At 32.3% G+C, this 25,711-nt stretch overlaps 2 protein-coding genes and 1 non-coding gene across 3 annotated transcripts; all 3 read left to right on the forward strand.

Moving 5' to 3' along the window:
- The first annotated feature begins 797 nt into the window (after positions 1-797).
- LOC112094013 lies at positions 798-921 on the forward strand. The gene has a single exon (XR_002903310.1). It is a non-coding gene; the product is annotated as a small nucleolar RNA snoR111 (small nucleolar RNA).
- A 4,744-nt stretch (positions 922-5,665) lies between these two features.
- On the forward strand, positions 5,666-10,528 carry LOC21401296. The gene is made up of 6 exons (XM_024173607.1): positions 5,666-5,978; positions 6,096-6,254; positions 8,228-8,326; positions 8,770-8,820; positions 8,939-9,377; positions 9,827-10,528. Exons 1-5 carry the CDS (start codon positions 5,666-5,668, stop codon positions 9,022-9,024), a joined length of 708 nt encoding a protein of 235 aa, XP_024029375.1. The 3' UTR covers positions 9,025-9,377; positions 9,827-10,528.
- A 9,169-nt stretch (positions 10,529-19,697) lies between these two features.
- On the forward strand, positions 19,698-25,044 carry LOC21401297. The gene is made up of 7 exons (XM_024173615.1): positions 19,698-19,748; positions 21,166-21,569; positions 22,422-22,925; positions 23,043-23,195; positions 23,502-23,552; positions 23,671-24,113; positions 24,414-25,044. The coding sequence occupies exons 1-7, from the start codon at positions 19,744-19,746 to the stop codon at positions 24,843-24,845; spliced, it is 1,992 nt and encodes a 663-aa protein (XP_024029383.1). The 5' UTR covers positions 19,698-19,743; the 3' UTR covers positions 24,846-25,044.
- Positions 25,045-25,711: the final 667 nt, after the last annotated feature.

Here is a 25,711-nt window from a genome sequence, read left to right on the forward strand (position 1 = left end):
AAAAAAAAAAAAAAAAAAAAAAAACGACACGAAGAACTAAGAATACCAGATATACCAAAATCAAAACCAAACAAAAATGTATCTATATGAGTCACCAATTTCACATAACAAAAGTTACAAAACTAAAGAGATCTACTAAGAAGGCATCACAACCACCGTCGCTTTATCTTCTCCTGCTCCTTATATTGGGCAATGCTTGTACCATTGCATTAGATCTTCAGTTTGTGTTATTTTCAGCGTTTTCTGAACGTCTCCTGGGTTTTTGATAGTGTTAGTGCATGTTTACTTGAACGTATTAAAGCATCTTATTGTATTGTGTGATAATACATTAATACAATGTTTTATGTGACCATTGTATTATATAAATGAATACGGATGATAAATTAATATAGTCTATGTCGTTTAAATTAAATATGGTTCATTTTTAGCGTATTGTATTATTTTATAGCCGATTCATGATTCACACTAGGATTGAGCACAATTGAGGGTTAGGGTCGGACTGATAGAGTCATGTCAGAGCCTGTAATTGTTTAAAAATTACTAAGGGACAATGCAAATTTATATATTTTTAAAATTACATTTTGACCCCAAAATTTTTGTAAAATTACATTTTGACCTCAAAAACTTTAAAATTTTACTAAAATAATCATGACACCAAACACTATATTGTATTATCATCACAATACAATACACCTTATACAATACCGTATGAATTACCAAACATCACATTAATGTTTCTGAGATTTTTTTTTTTTTTTTTTTTTTGTTTATAAACAGAAAAGCCTTTTTTCTGTCTAGAAAATAATGGAGAGTCAATATGTCTCTTCGTTGAAAAGAACATGGAGGTATGGCGAAATGGCCGAGATATTGTTTCAGTCGTCACTTTCTCAGATTGACGATTCAATTGTTGTTCATCTATATTTCTTTTTCTTCTTTTTTTTAGCCAAAAAAAAAGGCATCAAACCAAGCAGATAAAAGAAACTAAAAGTTAACTGGGGGTGTTCAAATTTTTCTTTTTCCAAACAAATCTAGCAAACAAATGAAAGCAGACAGATGAATAAGGTTCGAAGTTATTTCCCCCTCATATCAAACTAAGGAAATCATTAAGATGATGTTTGGTTTATGGGTTTAAAATCATAGTTTATGATTTTAATTTTTAAAATTTAAATATTTTATAAGAAAAAAACACTATAACAGAATTAAGAATCACGATCTTAAATCAGACATAACCTTGAAACCAACGTAACCTCAGGTTTCGCTTATGTTAAATTTTTGGTTGTTTTTTAAGTAATAAAAACTCAAAAATCGTCAACACCAATATCTTTCGCACGGATTCGATCATGGAAAAGCAGCGGTCCATGGCGAAAGCATCATGGATGGACGAAGGTGTCGAGGGTTGTGTATTGCCGGGTTTCGTAATAATCGCGCAGATAAGGTTGCCAAGGAGGACGTAGTAGTCATGGCTGGGGCTTGCCGACCAAGAGAGAGAAATTATCGAGAGAGAGAGAGACTCTGAGTTTTTATTTTTTTTCTTATTTTATGTTTTTTAAAATTCTTTTAATGAATTTATAAAAAAAATCTGGACAAATCAAATGCAAGGATATAAATGACTTTTTGCATCTTAAAAAAGAGTATTAAGATATTAAAAAAAAATTCAAAATGTTGAAATACCCGCATAAAATTATAAAAACATAAAGTACTAAATTCGTATTTTAACATAATACAAAATACTAAAATGAAAATTTCCCTTTAAATTATACTCCATGACGTGCTAATACAACAAATCTAACGCGCCCAAAAGTTATGCTACAACAAACTTTGACTGGTCAAATTCTACCATTCTTAATAACATTCAAGTTAATTTTGTCTAGTGGAACAAAAATAAAAGGAAAGGAAAAAAAAAACTTAGAAAAGATCATAAGATCATATCCCGCTGGTACACCACAAACAAAACTGAGAAAAGAGTTTAGAAATTAGAATATACTCGCAAAATATAACAAATTAAAAAAGACATTCAACCCTATGAGATCCATTAATAGGTTAAAGCAACTAGAAAAAAAAAAAAGAAGGAAAATCGTTAAAGCAACTGGAAACTAATTTTGGAGCGTAGTTGTGCATTAATTCAACCTCAAAGAAGACATTTTTTTATATTTATTTTATGTTTTATGTACTTAAACATTCAAATGTTTAGTTATGTTTCCAAACTTATTTAGATGTACTTGGTTATATTTCAAACTTCGTTAGATGTTTGGTAATTGGTCGTGTTTTGAAACACACACACACACACATATATATATATATGATAATCTAGTAGTATATATATATATATATATATATATATATATATATGTGTGTGTGTGTGCGTTTGATATTTGGATATTTTTATATGTGTTGACTATTATGGAGAATTGAAGGATTTATGTTTTTCTTATTATATGCTTGCCAGATTTTAATTATAAGTGATATTAAGTAGTCAATTAATATTAGTTTTGAATACAATATAAAATTACACTATTTTTACTAGTTGGGTCATAAATGGGTTTTTTTCATGTCGACCCGTCACGGTTCGTTTAGTAATCGTGTTCGCGTGTCGTGTCGTGTTAACCGTATTATTAGTGTTTCGTGTTCGTGTTTGCGTTTCTGACACGTTTATTAATCGTGTCGTGTTCGTGTTTACTATAATCGTGTCGGCCCGAACACAACACGCAAACAGAAATTACCAGCCCTACAAAAAAGTGTTGCTCTCTCCCGCAAGACTTTGCCAGCCCTTCATCTTGTTCTAAGTTCTAACACCTTTGTGCAGTCTGCCACAACTTTCTTATAATTATTTCACAACAAAAACACTTGTGGCGATGACAATAAATGAACAAACACCCATTTGAATCTTTCCTTGGGTCTGTAGTTGTAGTGGTTGTTTTGTTCAGAGTTTTTCACGCTGATTAGAAGTAAGGAATGACGCGGATTAGAAGTAAGGAATGGAACAAAGAAGTAATGCATGGAATAAAGAAATAATGTGAGGGAGTGAACATGGAAAGCAAAAGGTTCGTCTATTATAGTGCGAAGGAAAGAATGTGGAAGAAAAAGGAAGCAACAAAATAATTGAAGGAATAATAGAAAATTTGTAGTGGAATTAATATTAATGTAGAGGTGTCTTGAATAGTGGTGCGGTAGTGCATGAAAAGTAAGGAAATGAGTGAAAGTTGTAACGGAATAATATATAGGATTAATTATAAAAAATTTTAATGAATTATACCCTTTATAATACTTTACTCTATGATGTTTAAAACGTAACATTCATTCCTTTTAAATTAAACCCTTTATAACACTTTACCACTCCTCGATTTTTAAAATGTAACATTCACTCCTATTTAATTATATCTATTGTAACACTTTACCATAGAGAATGAATGTTACATTTTATAGATAAGGGAGTAAACTGTTATTAAAAGTATAATTCAAAAGTAACGAATATTACATTTTAATGATCTGGACAATAGTTTTGTGTTTAGAGTGACGAGAGATAATATAAAATTTGTAGTAGACTGAATATAATATAAGAGGGGTATTTAATAAATATCAAACTTGGGATGACGTTTCAAATAACCTGGAATTTATACTGAACACAGAGTAAGTAGTACATTGACAAACGTCATAGTACATAAACCATGCGAAATTATTTTAAAATCCGCAATGTGAAAACGTGCTTCCACTGAAATTAATTTTTAATTGGACTTTCAAAGATGTCTCGTAGATAACTAAAAAAAAAAAGATTCTTTATTCCTTAAAGTATTCAAAGTTAGCCAAAGTAATTCCGTACCATTTTTGTTGCGTCGTAATACCGCTTTCATTATTTCTTATATTATATTCAGATTGTTATATAAAGGATAAAGCAGGCACCCTTGCTGAGGCATACAATTATCTCTTTCACGTCAAAGCGCACAAGTAATCTTCCAAATATGACGTACGTCCTCTTATCATATCATTACTTTTTAAATTTCTTTGTCAGATATATTTTGTATAGTTTATGTGCGTTTCTTGTTATTCATATGTAGCTTACTGCTTGAGATATTTTTTTTTTAACTGTCATGCTGTATTTCTTCTCTTTTTGGAACTTGTGATGCTTTTTTATTTTTTTTTTTCATTAACAAGAATTTGAAGTAGGTGTTTACCAGGGAATAAGATTTTTAAGAGGTGCCAATTTAGTTTGGATATGTTTTAATTTTTCTTTTGTTTTTTCATTAACAAGAATTTGAGGTAGGTGCTTAGCAGGGAATAGGATTTTCAAGAGATGCTAACTTAGTTGGGATATATTTTAATTCTTTTTTTACGCTAATTGCTCCTTCGTACCTTTATTAAAAAAAAAAAAGATTTTGATCAGATCTGACGCCGTAGAAACCCCAAACTTATAAGAAAGATCCAACAATAACAAATTGGTAATGAAATGTGCAGGGTAATTATAAGTACAAACATTGTTCATGAAGTACTTAACAAGTATAACTACGAGGATTGGAGTGGAGTAGTTAAAAGCTACTTGATTGCTGATGATCTCTGGGATGTCGTAAACCCTGTAGCAGCTCAAAAGTCTCAAATAAAGGATCATAATACTACAGGAGACGAAACATCAGAATCAGAAATATCAGTGGATCACAAAATACCAAAATCAGAAGGTTATAATTTGGAGGAGGACAAGATCAATGCTAGAGCTCTTCACGCAATTCAGATTTCATGTGGGCGAGATGCCCTTTTTGCTATTCGGGGGATCCTCTCGGCGAAAGAAGCTTGGCGTATTTTAGATGAAAGGTTTAACCCAGATTTCTTTATAAAATTCACAGATAGCAGTGAAGGTACGTATTAATAATTTCTAGCTTTCTCTGTATGTATACCATGAACGCAAATTCTATGCAGCGAATTTTACTTGCAATTTTAAAAACAAAAACTTGAATTCGTGACAAAAAATTTAATTTCGCAAATCGGCCATTAAACTTCAGAGGATTGCCACAACAAAATGTAAATTAAGGTAGCTAGCCAAATAGAGCATTAGTAATTGACATTGGCAGTTATCACTAAATAGATAAGAGAGTCACTTAATAGTCTATTCGAGTAAACTCATCTCTAAATAGAAAAATAATTTTTTTGCAGAATCACAAAATGCACCACAAAATTAAAAAATTCCTAGTCGACTAATTAACGGCACTCAAATAAAAAAAAAAAAAAAAAAAAATGTACAACAAAATCACTTTTTTTGCAGAATCACAAAATTATAAACTAGGTATGCTTGCCAATGAATTTGCAATAAATCAATGTAATCGGTTGTGAGACGCTTAAGGTTCTTCTCCAGATACTTTTGTTGCCACAATAACCTATTCACGAATTAATACATCATTAATCTGAAATGTTCACTAGCTTTCTACGTTCTAATTTTATGTCTGTTTGACTTTATCTGTACATCATCGGTATACTAGAAGAGAGTTTCGATCGGCTTGACGACAAGGACAAGGAGAAGGGCAAGGAGTTCCATACAGCTTTAAAAAACCGTGAATGGGAGAAAGTAAAGAAGATTTACACCGAAAATCCTAGCCTGTTGAAAGGAAGATTTTCGTCTAAAAAATTTTCAGCCCTTCACTATGCAGCACAGCACAGTGGAAATACAGGCATTGTGAAGGACATGGTGGAAAAAATGAGTAAGGAAGACATGGAAATCAAAGATGCATGTGGTGGCGGTACAGCACTTATGATGGCCATAATGGCAGGATCTGTGAAAATGGTAAAATGCATGATGAAAAAGAATCCTGAATTAATTACCGTTGAAGATAACAGTTTATTCCTTCCGGTCGAAGTAGCCCTTTCTTGTGATGATATCGACGTGATTTGCCATCTGTATCATGCTACTAAAGCGTATTTATCATCTCCTAATCATGCTGCCCGTAAAAAACACGGGGCCACGTTTATTTCAAAATGCATAAAAAAGAAAAATCCCGGTAAGATAAGTAGTACTAGTAGCTTTAATTTATGTTCAACGTTCGTATTTATATTATAGTTTTTTGCTTAACTCGTGTAGATTGTTAAACATTGAATTTATTAATTAAATGCTACAGGGACATTAGGTTTTGCCTTGGATTTACTGAAAGAAGAAAATAGTTTAGCTCTTACTAAAGACTACACTTGGGAATCTCCCTTGTACGTACTCGCATGTTCACCTTCTCTATTTGGTGATGGAGATGAGCTTGGATTTTTCAAGCGATGGATATATAAATGTGAGTGTCCTTGTATATGGCTCTTTTTTTCTTTCCTTTTTCTTGTGTTCTCTCTTTTCAATACACACTACTACTTATATATTATATTATATGCACTTATAACAGACAAACAAACACACATATATTTGTTATAACAATCTCTATACCTTCTGATTTCTTTTTTTAATAAAACGTTGTCATTAAACATAGATGACTTGCTACGCCAATCTTTCCTTACTTCATCGTTAAGCAAAACAAGCTCTTCGTTTAATTCTTTTCCCTCAAATAACCTAGAACACTCTTTAGATTCAATTTAAAGGAAGCATTAAGATGAGAGAGATAGGTTGACCTAAATAACAAGCACACAAGCTCAGATCATTCAACTTAGGTTATGTTCATGACCATAATCAATGATCACAATTGCTACTAATGATTACAAAATCAAGACAATTACGGGCTTGTTCTTTTAGAGTTTAACTTGAGTATAATTTTTGAATTGAATTTGAGTTATAACTTGAGTTGAACTTATAACTTGAGTTTGTGTTTGGTTGTGTACATTTGAGTTATGGTTTGAGATAAGAATTTTTTTGAGTTTGTGTTTGAGTGAGTCAAAACTTGAATTTGTATTTAGATAGTATTTTAATAAAAACTCAATGCTGATGAAAAATTTTAATAGGGTATATAGATCAGGTTTTATTCGTCTTTTCGTTGTCAACTCATAGAAAAAAAATCATCTCAATCAGAATTAAAATGAAAAAGTTATAACATTTTTAAGAATAGAAAAAATAATGTTCATTAATTTGACTTCGAGTTTATGAACTCGAGTTGAAGGGGAAACTTGAACTCGAGTTTTAGTCCTAAACTCGAGTTTGAACTCGAGTTTAAACTCGAGTTTAAACTTAAAAGAACATAAACTCGAATAAAGTTGTAACTCGAGTTGCTCTTTTTTTTTAGTTTTTCACTCAAAAGAACAAACCCTACGTATCAAGACTCCTAATCTAGTAATAGAAAATTCTCAATTCCTAAATAGTTTTGCACTTAAATAAAACAATAAAATAATCATGACCAATTATTATATATAGAAGAACCTAAACAATTTCAATAGAAAAATAAAAATAAAATATTTAATCACAATTCCATGTCTAGGGTTTTAAAATCACCCTCACTCAAAATAAAATTAAGCTAACATAATAGAAAAGAAAATGAAACTGAAGAAAATAAATTCTAAAGAAGAGAGAGAAGGGAAGAAAGAATTAGAAAAATCTTCAAGAAACTCCTTTTTTTTTCTTCTTCTTCTTCTTCATCTCTTGACGGTTGGAAATTATGTGAAAGTGTCTTCTAATCAGACCTTAAGTCCTTTTTTTTTTTTTTTTTTTTTTTTTAATGAAACCTTGTCATTAAACATAGATGACTATTATTAGGCAATACAAGCTATGTCAAATACATACACTGTAATTTCTTTGGTATTTAAGACAATCTAAATCTATAAAAGGAATTCTCGGTTTTTTTTTTTTTTTTTAAATACAAAGGGAAGGGAAAATGCCCCCACTTTCAAGTGGGGCTCAAAGTGACTTGAACCCTCAAACTATAATTGGGGAGGAGCTTACAACCAACTAGGTTGCCCTCACTCATCAGAATTCTCAGAATTCACATAATATACATTTGAGTTAATAATATAAGAATGCATATAATGCATTATTCTAAAAGAGCTAAAGTTAATACATATTTGAATCATTGAAAATCTTCTATCAGACACAAATTTGCATGACCAGCGCTCATGTTTTAAAAGTTACATGTATATAATGTTTTAACTCACATTAATCTTCATTTATTATAGTAGTTTCTTTTGGGAAAAATATATGATTTTGGAAGAATGGAAGGGAAGATCATAAATGTGCTGCACGGTTTATGATTCTACATGATATAACTAACAGTCTTTACTATTTGGACAAATTATCGTCACGAAAGTTGATGATCGTTTTGTTGATATATAGTCATAAGCACAAAACCAGCCACTCCTGCTGCCAAAAGCGGCGGTGAACAGGCAGAAGATCCAGAACGTGGGAGCGACACCACCAACATGAAAAAGTCGGGTAGTTTTTTAATTACCTTTAATTAATTAATTAGCATGCAGAATATATAGTGATACAATTATACTAATAATGCGCGTGTATAAGAAAATGACGTAAGCCACTAAAACTAGCAGGTACTATGCTGCATCGTATACTTCATGACAACTTGTGATAAATATTAGAGCTAATAATTATCGCGTATTCATCTAGTAGCACTCTTCATATTTCTTATGTTGTATCAACGGAAAAAAAAATATTAATCATTCTTGATATGATTACATATATATATATACATTATAAATTATATGCGTATATATATAATATCCCTCGTTTCAAAGCATACATGCAATGTTACTTTTAAGTGAATGCTTTTGTATTTTTACAGTAGTACCTTAATACCTTATAATTTACTCTTTTTTTTTCGAGACTAACCTTGTAATTTACTTATACCAATCGAACTGCAGGGTTGGATTCATTCACCTCGCCAGTAAAAAAACTGCTTAATAAGCTTCTAGGTAAATCAAGCAGTCTTAACAAATATAATTCACCTTATATCCTATCACTGTATTAAAATGTCATTTTATGTACTTTTATAACAAATCTGTTCCTGATCGATCGTTTGTTACTCTAAAGGAATTGAACAGATACGAGAAAAGAAATTGGTTCATGAACGTTCCTTGGAGCTACTAGTGAGATGTGCAAAGCGGTTAAGAATGTAAAAGATAAGAAAGAATTGAAAGATGGTTTAGTGTTGAAGGCGCTATCCGCTGCTGTGGAACGAGGAAACACTATATTTGTCTCTAAACTGATTTCCAGGGTTCGAGCACTTTGGATGAGCACTGATGAGTATTCAAGGGACATATACATGCACGCCATTGAATGGCGTCAAGCAAAACTGTTTACCCACATGCTTCGACATATAAGCGGTAATCTTGTATCAGCAACCAGTTCTATGAAAGATAAGTTTGGTAATAACTTGCTACATGTAGCTGCAACGTTAGGGCCGTCCACCCAACTCGATCTTGTTCCTGGAGCAGCTTTGCAGATGCAAAGAGAAATACAATGGTTTAAGGTAAAGACTTTAGTCTTTATTTCTCAATACAACTTGTTTTCCCAAGTTAATTACGAGGCATGAATACCGGAAGTCAATCTTATTTCTTAAACATCTAAAATCATGAAGAAAGCAAAAAAGGAAAGATTAGGAAATGAAACATTTATTATGTTTTCGCCATATGAAAGCTGAGAATAATCACTTGTCAGCTTAGACGGTTATAAAAATTAGCAATTAGAAATAGACTTTGATATACTACGTATTATTCTTATGCCTACTATATAATATTTGTACGAAATAAAAGAAATAAATTTACATACCCACCCAAATTTAATGCTATTAATCAAACCAATATTTGAGCAACAAAATTCTTGGTTCATGAAATATATATTAATTTCCCTTATTGCACATATATATAAATATATATATATATATGTATATATATAATGCTTACAACCAAACAATCTCAGGAGGTGCAGAAAATTGTACATCCTGCTGCTTTAGAAGAAGAAAATTCCTTGGATAGTTTGACACCGCGTGAAGTATTTACTAAGAACCACAAAGATTTGATGAAGAAAGGAGAAAGATGGACGAAGGAGACGACAACTTTTTCCAGCGTAGTATCTGCTCTCATTGTTACCATGACTTTTGCTGCCGTATTCACAGTTCCTGATCTGGAAGAAAACACAAACAAGAAGTTACGCAAGGTTTTAATAATTTCCGATGGAATATCACTTTTTTCTTCCGCATCTTCATTGTTTGTGTTCTTAGGGTTATTCTTGAGCGCGCGGTATGAAGAACATGACTTCCTCATAAACTTGCCGTTGAAATTGATGGTTGGAATTTCCTCACTTTTCATCTCCATTATAACCATGCTTATAGCCTTTTGTGCGATCCTTCTCCTTCTGCTCCCTGAATCATGGGTTCCAATCATTTTGCTCGCAGCCCTTACTGTCACATTATTTGCGGCCATGCCATTCAGTCTCTTGATTATAATGTTTAAGTCTACTTTCTGTAACAGACTTTCTTTAACTCTTAAGAGTAGGAAGAAGCCCACCAATGCAAAAAACGACGATTAGGTTGGTATTCATTAGATATTGATGTGTGTGTGTTTTGTGCGCGTATTACTAACTAGGCTTGCTAAATGAATAAATGTCGCACTGGCTGTGTATCGTTTTCATATATTATTTTAATACATTGTTTTACAAATCATGCTAGTTCAGTGAAGGCATGATTGTCATTTTGTAGCGTGTTGTATCGTGTTATATGTTATTGTAAAAAAATTCCTATATACCTTTAATTCTTTTTTTTTTCTTTTTTTCCTTTTCCTCTTTTTCTTTTTTTTTATTAGCTTTGTTTTTATTTTTCTTCTTTTCTTTTATTTATTGACATTTTTTATTTGTTTTTCCCCTAACATTCTTTGACCTTTACTCTTTTTTTTTTTTACAATATCTTTCCTTGAAATACTTTCTTTCCCTCTCTTTCTTTTAATTTAAATAATTCCTTTTTAATGATTCCGTGGTTAAACTCCTTTTTTTTTTTTTGTGTGTCAAAAACTCCTATATAACTTTAATTATTTTTCGATGTGATTTTTTCAAATTATTTTTTTTTTCTCTTGCTCCAATTAATAGAATTAACTTTTAAGGAGGCTACATATTTAAATTAGGAAAAATTTTATTTTGGTACCTTATGTTATATCAAAATATGAATCATTTATTCAAAATTAAAAGAATAGAGACCAAATCGTCATCTACTAAATAGTTTAGGGACTAAGAATATCAATACTTTCTTTTAATTATTATAATTTAGAGTGAAAGATTTAACACATGACAAGTTTCATATTTGGTATTAATCTAATTAAGATGTGTTAAATTTCTCTGGTCATATAAGTCACTCTCCTTCCATTTACTTAAAAAAGTACTTGACCAAGCTCTATATGTTTTACGCAAGCAAAAAAGTGCTGCTCGCTCCCGCAAGACTTTATTGTTAAAAGAGGGTTAGAGAGAAGGTGGATTAAAAGGTAAGCTTCAACACGCGATACACGGAGTTAACAAACTAGACTTGAGATTTAGCTAAAGTTTTTGGAATATATTCGGGGTGCTATTATATATGAAATGAAAATCATCTTATCATATATTCGGGTGCTATTATATATGAAATGAAAATAACTACAAAAAAAAAAAAAAAAAAAAGACTCATCTTAATTTGTCTCATATGTCTTTTTTGTATTTGTCTCCGTATGCTGATATGTCTTTTTTTGTTAGTGAAAAGAATAAATTTAAGGGTTATTTACAAAAATAGCACCGATACAACAATTATCTCATGACTAATATTACTTTTTCATACTTTTATTTTTAGCACTATCATGTCAGCAATTGAGAGACCTACAAAATTATATTGTGAGATACTTACTCAATTATTAACAAAAGTTCAATTTCATATAATCTGAGCAAATTGGTCTGAGTTTTCATTTTTCAAGTAGTCATTACGATAATTACCAATGATAACTATGGCGTAACTCATATAGTAATTATTATATTTACTAGTAGTTATAATAGTGATTATTAGCATATACTATATTTACTAGTAGTTATAATAGTGATTATTAGCATTATATGCTAAACTTCTTTCTCATGAGTAGGATTTTTATGCTAAATGCACTTTCAAATTAATTTTTATTTTTTTACGCTAAGAAGGTTATGGCTTAGAGTAGTTTGATAGACATTTATATGTTTACACTAGTAGTTATAGATATGACCCTAAATAATTGTAGTTATAATAGTGATTATTAGCATTATATGCTAAACTTCTTTCTCATGAGTAGGATTTTTATGCTAAATGCACTTTCAAATTAATTTTTATTTTTTTACGCTAAGAAGGTTATGGCTTAGAGTAGTTTGATAGACATTTATATGTTTACACTAGTAGTTATAGATATGACCCTAAATAATTGTCGTTATGACTATTTCTAGTTGCCCCACGATTATTTTCCAAGACCTGATAAAAGGGAAAGCAATTTCACAAGTTAAGAACCTAATAAAATCATCAAAAAAATAAAACAGAAGCCTCCTTTGAATGGTAATTGTATAATATATATATATATATATATATATATATATTTATCATTAGCAAAAAATAAAAATAAATAAATAAACAAGATCCACGAATTCAACCAAGAAAGATATATTTCCCGCGCAAATTTTTGGTGGCGACAAGGGAAGAAGGTACTCATAAACCCAAGCGAATACAGTCGCATAATAACAGTTTGAAAAAACAAAATAGAACACAGCCCTCTGTATTCTGCTAATTTAGTCAAAGCGGTGAATTGTGCGCTTCTTGCAATCCAGTTAAGCATGATCAATCTTTATAACAGTCCTCAGGTCTTCTGCCCCAAGTTTGTATTTTTCCATGCTCTCATAAAAGAGTACACGCAGTACGAGAACATATACATTTGCTTCGGGTATGTTTGGTTGTGATTTTTAGAGTTCAAAATTAATTTTCTAACTATCCACAGCTGACAATGGTGTTTAGTAAAAACCATAAAAAAGTGATTTTTAAAGAATTTTTAAAGAATTTACAGCCAAAATCAAAAGTAGCCCAAAAGTAACTTTGACTTTTATATTGTGCGGGAATCAGCATGAAGTACAATTAATGAAACTTTTATAATACCCATAATATCCTTAGTGAAATCTAAAATTCCCAATCTTACCAAACACTCAGCTATTTTTTTGTAACCGTTGTTTTTTTCTTCAGCACAGCTAACGTTAATTTTTCTAACATCTACAGCACTATCAAACTAGCCTTCATCTTGTTCTAAGTTCTAACACCTTTGTGCAGTCTGCCACAACTTTCTTATCATTATTTCACAACAAAAATACTTGTGGCGATGACTATAAATGAACAAACACCCATTTGAATCTTTCCTTGGGTCTGTTGTGGTTGTTTTTTTCAGAGTTTCTCGCGCAGATTAGAAGTAAGGAATGACGCGGATTAGAAGTAAGGAATGGAACAAAGAAGTAATGCATGGAATAAAGAAATATAATGTGAGGGAGTGAACATGGAAAGCAAAAGGTTCGTCTATTATAGTGCGAAGGAAAGAATGTGGAAGAAAAAGGAAGCAATAAAATAATTGAAGGAATAATAGAAAATTTGTAGTTGAATTAATATTAATATAGAGGTGTCTTGAATAGTGGTGCGGTAGTGCATGAAAAGTAAGGAAATGAGTGAAGGTTGTAATGGAATAATGTTATTAAAGGTATAATTTAGAGAAAACGAATGTTGTGGTAATAATTTTGTGTTTAGAATAATGAGAGATAAAATAAAGTTTGTAGTAGAGTGAATATAATATAAGAGGGGTATTTAATAAATATCAAACTTGGCATGACGTTTCAAGTAACCTCGAATTTGTACTGAACACAGAGTAAGTAGTACATTGACAAACGTCATAGTACATAAACCATGCGAAATTATTTTAAAATCCGCAATGTGACAACGTGCTTCCACTGAAATTAATTTTTAATTGGTCTTTAAAAGGTGTCTCGTAGATAACTAAAAAAAAAAAAAAAGATTATTTATTCCTTAAAGCATTCAAAGTTAGCCAAAGTCTCCACCATAAGAGAGAAGTAATTCCGTACCATTTTTGTTGCGTCGTAATACCGCTTTCATTATTTCTTATATAAATATAAAGGACAAAGCATGCACCCTTGCTGAGGCATACAATTATCTCTTCCCCGTCAAAGCGCACAAGTAATCTTCCAAATATAATGTACGTCCTCTTATCATATCATTATTTTAATTTTTTTGTCATATATATTTTTTTATAGTTTATGTGCGTTTCTTCTTATTCATATGCAGTGCTGGAACTTCGGGTCGGCGGGCTGCCCGAAGCCCGAATTTTTTCAAGCTCGGGCGGGCAAGTCCATTTCCCGCCCGCCCAAGTAAGATTTCGGGTTCGGGCTCGGGCAGCCCGAATTTGACATGTCCACCCTTGCCTGCCACCGTCTAATCACCGTATACCGCCGTCCGCCGGGATTTTTTTGAAATTTTCCGACCATGCCCGAACTGCCCGAATTGCCCGACCCGAAAATGCCTAAAAATTCGGTGTGCCCGACCCACTGCCCGAATCACTCAAACGGCTGTTTTTTTGAATTTTGCCCGAAATTTTCCCGCCTGCCCGAGATGCCCGAACTGCCCGAATACCCGAAAACGGCTAGTTTTTTTAATTTTTACCCGAATTCTGCTCGAAAACCTAATCTGCCCGAATACCCGAAAATGGCTAGTTTTTTAAATTTTGCCCGAAAACTCGACTTGCCCGAGGTTGCCCGACTGCCCGAATTTTAAAAAATAGCCGTTTATCCCTTTTTTTTTTTAAAGCATTTTTTAACCCCAAAATTTCCCTATAAATACCCCCCATCCCCCACACATTTTTCTCACTCAAATTCTCTCAATCCCTCTCAATCTCTCTCAATTTCTCTCAATCTCTCCCAATCTCTCTCAATTTCTCTCAATCTCTCTCACAATTTTTCTAAAGCTCCCTCTCTCTCAAATTCATCTTATTTTTTTTATAATGGATCCTTTTGGTTATAATGGTATTCCCGTTGATGCCCAACACAATGTAGAAGAAGGGCAATTTCCCACTAATGAGTTTGTTACGCAACAATCTACTAATTCAAGCCATGGAGGTCGTGGTCGCAATAGTGGGCGTGGAGAAGCGGTGGCGAGTGCGACTGCGTCTGCGTCTGCGTCGGCAAGTGTTGCAACCTCCTGGAGGAAATGCAAGCGTACCTCGACAGTTTGGGATCACTTCGACATAATTGACGAGGTGGATAATGAAGGTAACACTAAACATATAGCTCAGTGTAAATATTGTTTATCTAAATTACAAGGTGACACTATTCACGGCACCACACACTTGAGACGACACTCCGAAAAGTGTCTTCAAAAGCTTAGCCAATCTAGCGGACTCGAACTCCGCCAAACACAATTATCTTTTGATCGCGTAACCGGTGGTCTAACCACTTGGAAATACACTCCACAAGTAGATCGTATGGAAGTTGCGCGAATGATAGATGCTTTAGATCAACCACTTAGTTTTGTAGAGCATCCAAATTGGCAACGATATATTAAGGTTGTACACAATCCTAATGCACAGTTCACTTCAAAAATTACTCTTAGGAAAGATTTATTAAAATTATTTAAAAAAGAAAAAGATGCATTAATAAACCTTCTACACTCGACTAGCGGGTGCGTTGCGTTAACGGCTGATATTTGGTCTGCCATTGCCAATAAAGATTATTTAGCTGTAACCAGACATTACTTTAAAGGATTTGATTTAGATAAGAGAATATTAGGTTTTAAATGTGTTCTAGGATCACATAGCGCAGATTTAATATATAACACAATTTTAAATGTAATTGATGAATTTAGTTTAAGAGATAAAGTAATGGCTATAACATTAGATAATGCTAGTGCCAATACAAAAGCAATTGAATTCTTTGAAAATGATTTAAGTCTATTAGGTGACGGTACTATTTTTCACCAACGTTGTGCATGTCATTTAAGTCTATTCGGTGACGGTACTATTTTCCACCAACGTTGTGCATGTCATGTAATCAATTTATAGTTAAATCCGGTTTAAAAGAAATGGGTAATCACATTAAAAGAATTAGATATAGTCTTGCATGGATTCAAGGTAGTAACCAAAGACAAGAAGATTGGTTTAGGTTCTTACAAGCATTAAATATACCTCCTAGAGCATTAGCGTTAGATATGCCTATAAGATGGAACTCAACTTATATTATGCTTCAATAATGCATCCCTTATAAGAATGCTATAACAAACTATATGTGTGCAAAATTAGGAGTAGGACATATAGATGAATTTGATTGGCAAATTGCCGAAGTTTTGTATCAATTTTTAGGTAGGTTTCATGAAGTTACTCTAAAACTTAGTGGAACATACTACCCAACATCACCTTTAGCTTTAGGAGAACTTTTAAGAATTAGTATTTTATTTCACGAATATAGGGAGGACCCAATCTTAGGAGTTCCTATTCAGTCTATGGAAAAAAAATTTAAAAAATATTGGTCTAAGTTGCCTTTGTTATATGGTTTAGGTATAATTTTTGATCCTAGATTAAAATTAGACGGATTAGAAAGTGGTTTAGAAAACTTAGGTGAATTTTTAGGCATCACTTGTACGGACCAATTTTCAATAATAAAGGTGAAAATATATGAGATCTATAGTAAATATAATATTAGGTTTAGAAGCACAAACTCTAGAGTAGAGGAACCGCAACAACAGGATGAAGCATTCATTCTTGAATGTTTTCGGGTTAAAGAAGAAGAAGAAGAAGACAACTCAAACGGAAGCTGTGAGTGGAAGTGGATCTTCATCAACAAGTGGCAGTGGCGGCAGCAGCTTCAACGAGCTTATTGCGTACCTCAGTGAAGGCTTAGTAGTCGGCAGTGCGGCAGAATCGTTTGACTTAGTTCAATGGTGGAGGGCACGGGCATTAACTTGGCCAATCCTAACTCGATTGGCAATGGATATATTTTCGATCCCAGTCTCCACTGTTTCATCCGAACAAGCCTTCAGTAAGACAGGAAGAATACTTGAGGAACGCCGGAATGCATTGCAAAGGGATATTGTTGAAGCCTTGGTTTGCATTAAGGATTGGGATCGGGCCGATCAACGTCTACAAGATACAATTTCACCGGCAAGCCAAGAATGGATCGATGAATTTAATCGATTAACATTTAATTTTGAAGGCGATCCCTCAGCTTCAAATTAAATTGTAAATTTGTAATTTGTAAATATGTATTTACTTTTTACATTGTATTTGTAATTTAATAAACAATGTAAGTTTGTACAATTTTTAATTCTTCACAAAATGATTGCACTCTTTTTTCCTTGCCAAGTTTTTATCCCAATTGGGTATTTCTTGGTAAGGTCTTTAACGAGGCAATCGTGAATTACAAATTTAAAAATTAATAAAGAAATAATTTTTTTATATAGTTCATGTGTTCATTTCAAATTGTAATATATATAGATATAAATATAATATATATATATAAATAACTTAATATTAAAAAAAAGTTTAAAAAATTTGGATAATTTGGGCGGGCTCGGGGCGCCGAATACAAGCCCGTGGCCCGTTCAAGGTGAAATTTAGACTCGGGCGGGCGGCCCAAAAATCTCGAGCGGGTCAGGTTCGGACTCGGGCAAATCCTCGGGTTTTTCGGACGGTCGCGGACGGCCCGTCCAAAGTTTCAGCACTATTCATATGTAGCTTTCTTCTCCTTTTCTTTTCTTTTCTATTAGGATTAATTATAAATTTTTTTTTTGAATTATATCTTTTATAACATTTTATTTCTTAATTTTTAAATCGTAATATTCATTCTTTTTAAATTATACTCACTTTATTTTTTGATATTTAAAGCGTAACATTTCTTTCTCTAAATTAGAGAAATGTGCAGGGTAATAAGTACTTAACAAGTATAACTACGAGGATTGGAGTGGAGTGGTTAAAACCTACTTGATTGCTCACGATCTCTGGGATGTCGTACAACCTGCAGTTGAAATATCGAATCACAAAATACCAAAATCAGAAGGTTATAATTTGGAGGAGGACAAGATCAAGAATGCTAGAGCTCTTCATGCAATTCAGATTTCATGTGGGCCAGATGCCCCTTCGGCTATTCAGGGGATCTTTTCAGTGAAAGATGCTTGGCGTATTTTAGATGAAACGTTTAAGCTATATTTCTTTATAAAATTCACAAATAGTAAAGAAGGTACGAATTCACGGATAATATTGTTTAGTAAAAATCATAAAAAGTGATTTTTAAAATTTGTTGAAAGAATTTACAGTTAAAATAAAAAATAACCCAAAAATAATTTTGATTTTTACATTGTGCGAGAATCAACATGAAGTATAATTAATAAAACTTTTATAATATCTATAATACTCTTAGTGAAATCTAAAATTCTCAATCTTAACAAACACTCAGCTACTTTTATAACCGTTGCTTGTTTCTTTAACACAGCTAACATTAATTGTTTTAAAATCTACAGCACTACCAAACCGGCCATCTATCTTGTTCTAAGTTCTAACACCTTTGTGCTGTCTGCCACAACTTTCTTATAATTATTTCACAACAAAAATACTTGTGGCGATGACTATAAATGAACAAACGCCCATTTGAATCTTTCCTTGGGTCTGTAGTGGTTGTTTTGTTCAGAGTTTCTCACGCGGATTAGAAGTAAGGAATGACGCGGATTAGAAGTAAGGAATGGAACAAAGAAGTAATGCATGGAATAAAGAAATATAATGTGAGGGAGTGAACATGGAAAGCAAAAGGTTTGTCTATTATAGTGCAAAGGAAAGAATGTGGAAGAAAAAGGAAGCAACAAAATAATTGAAGGAATAATAGAAAATTTGCAGTGGAATTAATATTAATATAGAGGTGTCTAGAATAGTGGTGCGGTAGTGCATGAAAAGTAAGGAAATGAGTGAAAGTTGTAATGGAATAATATATAGGATTAATTAAAAAAATTCTCCATGAATTATACCCCTTATAATATTTTACTCTCTAATATTCAAAACGTAACATTCGTTCCTTTTAAATTAAACCCTTTATAACACTTTATTACTCCCCGATTTTTAAAACGTAACATTCACTTCTATTGAATTATACCAATTGTAACACCTTGTTAGGGAGAATGAATGTTACATTTTATAGATCAAGGAGAGTAAAATGTTATTAAAAATATAATTTAAAAGGAACGAATGTTATGTTTTAAAGATCTGGACAATAGTTTTGTGTTTAATAAATATCAAACTTGGCACGACGTTTCAAATAACCTCGAATTTGTACTGAACACAGAGTAAGTAGTATATTGACACACAGAATAGTACATAAACCGTGCGAAATTAAATTTTCCGTTCACTTCACTGATTCGAGTTTAGAATTTGAGTTTTACTATAGTAAAAAGTTCTCAGAAACAGTCACATCTAACTTTTTTGATACAGTAAAAAACTTTCACATAAAATTATATCTTAACTCAAATTATAAACTCAAATCAACAAAGTGAATGAAAAATTTCACAATGTGACAACGTGCTTCCACTTAAATCACATCTCAACTTTAAAAGATGTCTCGTAGATAACTAAAAAAAAAAAAAAAAGATTCTTTATTCCTTAAAGCATTCAAAGTTAGCCAAAGTATCCATCATAAGAGAGAAGTAATTGCGTACCATTTCTGCTGCGTCGTTGTACCGCTTTCATTATTTCTTATATTTAGATTGTTATATAAAGGACAAGGCAGGCACCTTGCTGAGGCATACAATTATCTCTTTCACGTCAAAGCGCACAAGTAATCTTCCAAATATGACGTACGTCCTCTTATCATATCATTACTTTTTTAATTTTTTTGCCTGATATATTTTGTATAGTTTATGTGCGTTTCTTGTTATTCATATGTAGCTTCCTTCTCCTTTATTTTTTTTTTTTTAGGATTAATTATAATTTTTTTTTTGAATTATATCTTCTATAATACTTTATTTTCTGATTTTTAAAATATAATATGCATTCTCTCTAAATTATATCCATTATAATACTTTATTCTTTGATCTTTAAAACGTAATAAATCCTTTCCTTTAATGTCCTCTTTATCGATTTTTTTTTTCTTTTTTTTTCCTAATCTCATTTCGTCACAAGTTTGAGTATGTGTGTATTTGTTTATATAAAACATATTCGTAACGGAATGAGTCGTGAAAATTTTTGTCTAAAAAGTACGTTCCTTGCCTTTCTAGTGCTTTTTTTTTTTTTTTTTAATTATTGTCTTTTACAGTAAATGTTTGGCTTTCTGCGCGCTGTTGCATGTATTTTTGAAAATTCTTGTACCCTCTCTATTTAACTAAACAATATATGCACATAAGTGTAACAATTGAAGTATTTAAGCCATCGAGTTTAGAAATCTTCGTCCTTGTTCTGTTCTCTCTCCATCTGCCCTTTGCTATTCCAATTGTAATATGATTTGACAGTGAAAATTTGTGTCATATTATTTTTTTTTTTTAATCTCCTAGAACATAAGTCCACATAATTTTTTGTTTCAATCTTCTAGGCTTGACAGAAATATAATATATTTGCCCAATGGGTGTTAATGCAACTTTTTTGGGGAAAGAATCAAAGATGTCATTTTCTTTAAAGAATTAAATACTAATTTTGGTATTTAAGTTATTGATTATAGTTAAAAGACTTATGGCATGATATGAAAAAAAAAAAAAAAAAAAAAAAAGCCTGTGCACGTTCTTTATGTTGGGGATAGTTGTCAAGTAGTTCTCATGGATCTTTTAGTTGTTAATGATTATAACAAGCTTAGGTGCTCTTTTTTCCTTTGGGTTTTACTAGAAAAGTTTCTACTGAGGCCTATTGTAATATATAGCTGATTTTTAAAGGTAGATTCTTTGGCTTAGCCTTTTGGCCTCAGCTTACTGCTTGAGATATATATTTTTCTTTTTTAACTGTTATGCTGTATTTCTTCTCTTTTTGGAACTTGTGATGTATTTTTTTTTTCTTTTTTTCATTAACAAGAATTTGAGGTAGGACTTTCAAGAGGTGCTGATTTAGCTGGGATATGTTTTAATTTTTTTTTTTATGCTAATTGCACCTTCGTACCTTTATTTTTAATAAAAAAAAAAGAAAAAAAAAAAAGAAGATTTTAATCAGATCTGACGCATGTACTACCGGTAAAAACCCCAAACTTATAAGAAAGATCCCACAATAACAAATTGGTAATGAAATGTGCAGGGTAATTATAAGTACAAACGTTGTTTATGAAGTACTTAACAAGTATAACTACGAGAATTGGAGTGGAGTGGTTAAAACCTACTTGATTGCTCACGATCTCTGGGATGTCATAGAACCTGCAGTTGAAGCAGCTCAAAAGCCTCAAATAAAAGATCATAATACTATAGAAGACGAAACATCAGAATTCGAAATATCAGCGGAACGCAAAATACCAAAATCAGAAGGTTATAATTTGAAGGAGGACAAGATCAAGAATGCTAGAGCTCTTCATGCAATTCAGATTTCATGTGGGCCAGATGCCCTTTCTGCTATTAAGGGGATCTTCTCAGCGAAAGATGCTTGGCGTATTTTAGATGAAACGTTTAAGCCAGATTTCTTCATAAAATTCACAGATAACAGTGAAGGTACGCATTAATAATTTCTAGCTTTCTCTGTATGTATACCATGAACGCAAATTCTATGCAGCGAATTTTACTTGCAATTTTAAAAACAAAAACTTGAATTCGTGACAAAAAATTTAATTTCGCAAATCGGCCATTAAACTTCAGAGGATTGCCACAACAAAATGTAAATTAAGGTAGCTAGCTAAATAGAGCATTAGTAATTGACATTGGCAGTTATCACTAAATAGAGCATTAGTAAGTCAAAACTACAAAGAAATTCATTAATGAAAGCAAGAGAGCCAGTTAATAGCCTATTTGAGTAAACTCATCTCTAAACAGAGAAACAATTTCCCGAAAGGGAAAAACCCTTAAAAACACAAAATGCACCACAAAATTACAAAATCCCAAATCGAGTAATTGACGGCACTCAAATAAAAAAAAAAACAAAATGTACAACAAAATCACTTAATCTCACAAATTAACCTATTCACAAATTAATACATCATTAATCTCAAATGTTCATTAGCTTTCTAAGTTATAATTTTATCAATAAGGTTCCAAAGAAGAATCAAATTTTCCACCTAAATTTTGGTAACAAAATTTTTGGTAGCCAAAGATCAATTTTCTTGTAGTGATATTGGGCTCCATATACATAGACAATACAAACGCATAATCAGGTTAGTTATCCAGTACTAAAATTAATTAAGAGATTTTCTTTTCTTAATGATGAGAAGGAGCCATCTCATATCATTAGAGATAGTCACAATGTCGTTGGGTACTCATGAAATATAAACCATACGATTGCCCTATTGACATTCATTGCATGTGGACTTATGTCTTTTTGACTTAATTTGCATATCATCGGTATACTAGAAGAGAGTTTAGATTGGCTTGACGACGTGGGCAAGGAGTTCGAGCAAGCTTTAAACACAGAAGACTGGGAGAAAGTAAAGAAGATGTACACCAAAAATCCTGGCCTGTTGAAAGGAAGATTTTCGTCTAATAAATTTTCAGCCCTTCACTATGCAGCACTGCTCAGTGGAAGACCAGACATTGTGAAGGAAATGGTGGAAAAAATGAGTACGGAAGACATGGAAATCAAAGATTCATGTAATGGCCGCACAGGACTTGTGGCGGCCATAGTTGCAGGGTCTGTGGAAATGGTAGAATGCATGGTGAACAAGAATTCTGAATTAATAAGCATCGAAGATAATACTAAATCCCTTCCGATCGACGTAGCCCTTGCTTGTGGTCATATCGACATGATTCACTGTCTGTATGATGCTACTAAAGAGTATCTATCATCTCGTGATGACGTCGCCTGTAGAAAACACGGGGCCAGGGTTATTTCAAAATGCATAAAAAAGAGAATTCCCGGTAAGATAAGTAGAACTAGTAGCTTTAATTTCTGTTCGACGTTCGTATTTAAACTATATTTTTTTACTTAACTCGCGTAGATTGTTAAACATTGAATTTATTATTTAAACGCCACAGGGACATTAGATATTGCCTTGGATTTACTGAAACAAGAAAAAAGTTTAGCTCTTGCTAAAGACGACACTGGGGAATCTCCCTTGTACCTACTCGCATGTTCACCTAATTTCCTATTTGGTGAGCTTGGATTTTTCGAGCGATGGATATATAAATGTGAGTCTCTTTGTATATAGCTCTTTTTTTCTTTCCTTTTTTCTTGTGTTCTCCCTTTTCAATACACACTACTACTTAGATATTATATTATATGTACATATAACAGACAAACAAACACACATATATCTGTTATAATAATCTCTATACCTTTAAATTTTTTTTTTTTAAATGAAACCTTGTCATTAAACATGGATTTTTAAGTGAATGCTTTTGAATTCTCACAGTAGTACCTTAATACCTTATAATTTACTCCTTTTTTTTTTCCCAGACTAACCTTGTAATTTACTTATACCAATCGAACTGCAGGGTTGGATTCATTCAGCTCACTAGTAAAAAAACTGCTTAATAAACTTCTAGGTATATCAAACAGTTTTAACAAATATAATTCACCTGATATCCTATCATTGTATTAAAATGTCATTTTATGTACTTTTATAACAAATCTGTTCCTGATCGATCGTTTGTTACTCTAAAGGAATTGAACAGATACGAGAAAAGAAATTGGTTCATGAACGTTCCTTGGAGCTACTGGGTGAGATGTGCAAAGCGGTTAAGAATATAAAAGATAAGAAAGAATTGAAAGATGGTTTAGTGTTGAAGGCGCTATTCGCGGCTGTGGAACGAGGAAACATTAAATTTGTCTCTAAACTGATTTCCAAGGTTCCAGCACTTCGGATGAGCACTGATGAGTATTCAAGGGGCATTTTCATGCATGCGATTGAATGGCGTCAAGCAAAACTGTTTAACTACATGCTTGGACCTGTAAGCGATAATTTTTTGTTAGCAATGACCAGTTGTATGAAAGATAAGTTTGGTAATAACTTGCTACATGTAGCTGCAACGTTATGTCCGTCCACCAAACTCGATCGTGTTCCTGGAGCAGCTTTGCAGATGCAAAGAGAAATACAATGGTTTAAGGTAAAGATTAGACGGTTATAAAAATGCAATGTTTTTGCCATATGAATGCCGGGAATAATCACTTGTCAGATTAGACGGTTATAAAAATTAGTAATTAGAAATAGACTTTGATATAACAAGTATTATTCTTGTGTCTACTATATAATATTTGTACGAAATAAAAGAAATAAATTTACACACCCGCCCAAATATAATGCTATTAATCAAACCAATATTTGAGCAACAAAATTCCTTATTGCACACACACACACACACACATATATATATATATATATAATGATTACAATCAAACAATCTCAGGAGGTGCAGAAAATTGTACATCCTGCTGCTTTAGAAGAAGAAAATTACTTGGATAGTTTGACACCACGTGAAGTATTCACTAAGAACCACAAAGATTTGATGAAGGAGACGGCAACTTTTTCCAGCGTAGTATCTGCTCTCATTGTTACCATGACTTTTGCTGCCGTATTCACAGTTCCTGATCTGGAAGAAAACACAAACAAGAAGTTACGCAAGGTTTTAATAATTTCCGATGGAATATCACTTTTTTCTTCCGCATCTTCATTGTTTGTGTTCTTAGGGTTATTCTTGAGCGCGCGGTATGAAGAACATGACTTCCTCATAAACTTGCCGTTGAAATTGATGGTTGGAATTTCCACACTTTTCATCTCGATTATAACCATGCTTATAGCCTTTTCTGCGATCTTTCTCCTTCTGCTCCCTGAATCATGAGTTCCAATTCCAATCATTTTGCTCGCAGCCCTTACTGTCACATTATTTGCTGCCATGCAATTCCGTCTCTTGATTATAGTATTTAAGTCTACTTTCTGTAACAGACTTTCTTTAACTCTTAAGAGTAGGAAGAAGCCCACCAATGCAGAAAAGGACGATTAGGTTGGTATTCATTAGATATTGATGTGTGTGTGTTTTGTGCGCGTATTACTAACTAGGCTCGCTAAATGAATAAATGTTGCACTGGCTATGTATCCTTTTCATATATTGTTTCTATACATTGTTCTATAAATCATGTTACTTCAGTGAAGGCATGATTGTCATTTCGTGGTGTGATGTATCGTGTTATATGTTATTGTTATACAATAAGTAATTGTTTGGTTTTGTGTTTGTCTTATCTGTTGTTTCAATTATACAATATTAAGTTACCATATCATGTTACCATGTCCTGTTATATTAAATATTGTTATACGACAAGTAATTGTTTGGTCTTCTACGAATAATTTTTTTTCACTTTACTTCTATGAACATAATTTTTTATGTGTTTCTCACTAAAAAAAAATTTTCAAAATGTTGAGGTGCTCATATGTAATTATGAAAAAATAAGGTACTAAATTCATATTTTAATATAACACGCGGTACTAAAATGAAATTTTCCCTTTAAATTATACTGCATGAAGTGCTAATACAACAAATCTAACGCCCCCTAAAGTTATGCTATAACAAACTCTGACTGGTCAAATTCTACCATTCTTAATAACATTCAAGTTAATTTTGTCTAGTGGAACAAAAATAAAAGGAAAGGAATAAACAAGACACAGCATGTGAATCGGGCATACAAGCTAGCCATCAAGTTTAGGGAAAAA

Source organism: Morus notabilis, unplaced genomic scaffold (genome assembly GCF_000414095.1).
Source record: "Morus notabilis unplaced genomic scaffold, ASM41409v2 Scaffold521, whole genome shotgun sequence".
In the NCBI taxonomy this organism is placed as follows: domain Eukaryota; kingdom Viridiplantae; phylum Streptophyta; class Magnoliopsida; order Rosales; family Moraceae; genus Morus; species Morus notabilis.

Coding starts and splice junctions, on each gene's coding strand:
- LOC21401296 (XM_024173607.1), top strand. CDS start 5,666: ATGGTGGAAAAAATGAGTAAGGAAGACATGGAAATCAAAGATGCATGT. Junction 5,979..6,095: donor CATAAAAAAGAAAAATCCCG/GTAAGATAAGTA, acceptor TAAATGCTACAG/GGACATTAGGTTTTGCCTTG. Junction 8,327..8,769: donor CACCAACATGAAAAAGTCGG/GTAGTTTTTTAA, acceptor ATCGAACTGCAG/GGTTGGATTCATTCACCTCG.
- LOC21401297 (XM_024173615.1), top strand. Junction 22,926..23,042: donor CATAAAAAAGAGAATTCCCG/GTAAGATAAGTA, acceptor TAAACGCCACAG/GGACATTAGATATTGCCTTG. Junction 23,553..23,670: donor ACTGCTTAATAAACTTCTAG/GTATATCAAACA, acceptor GTTACTCTAAAG/GAATTGAACAGATACGAGAA.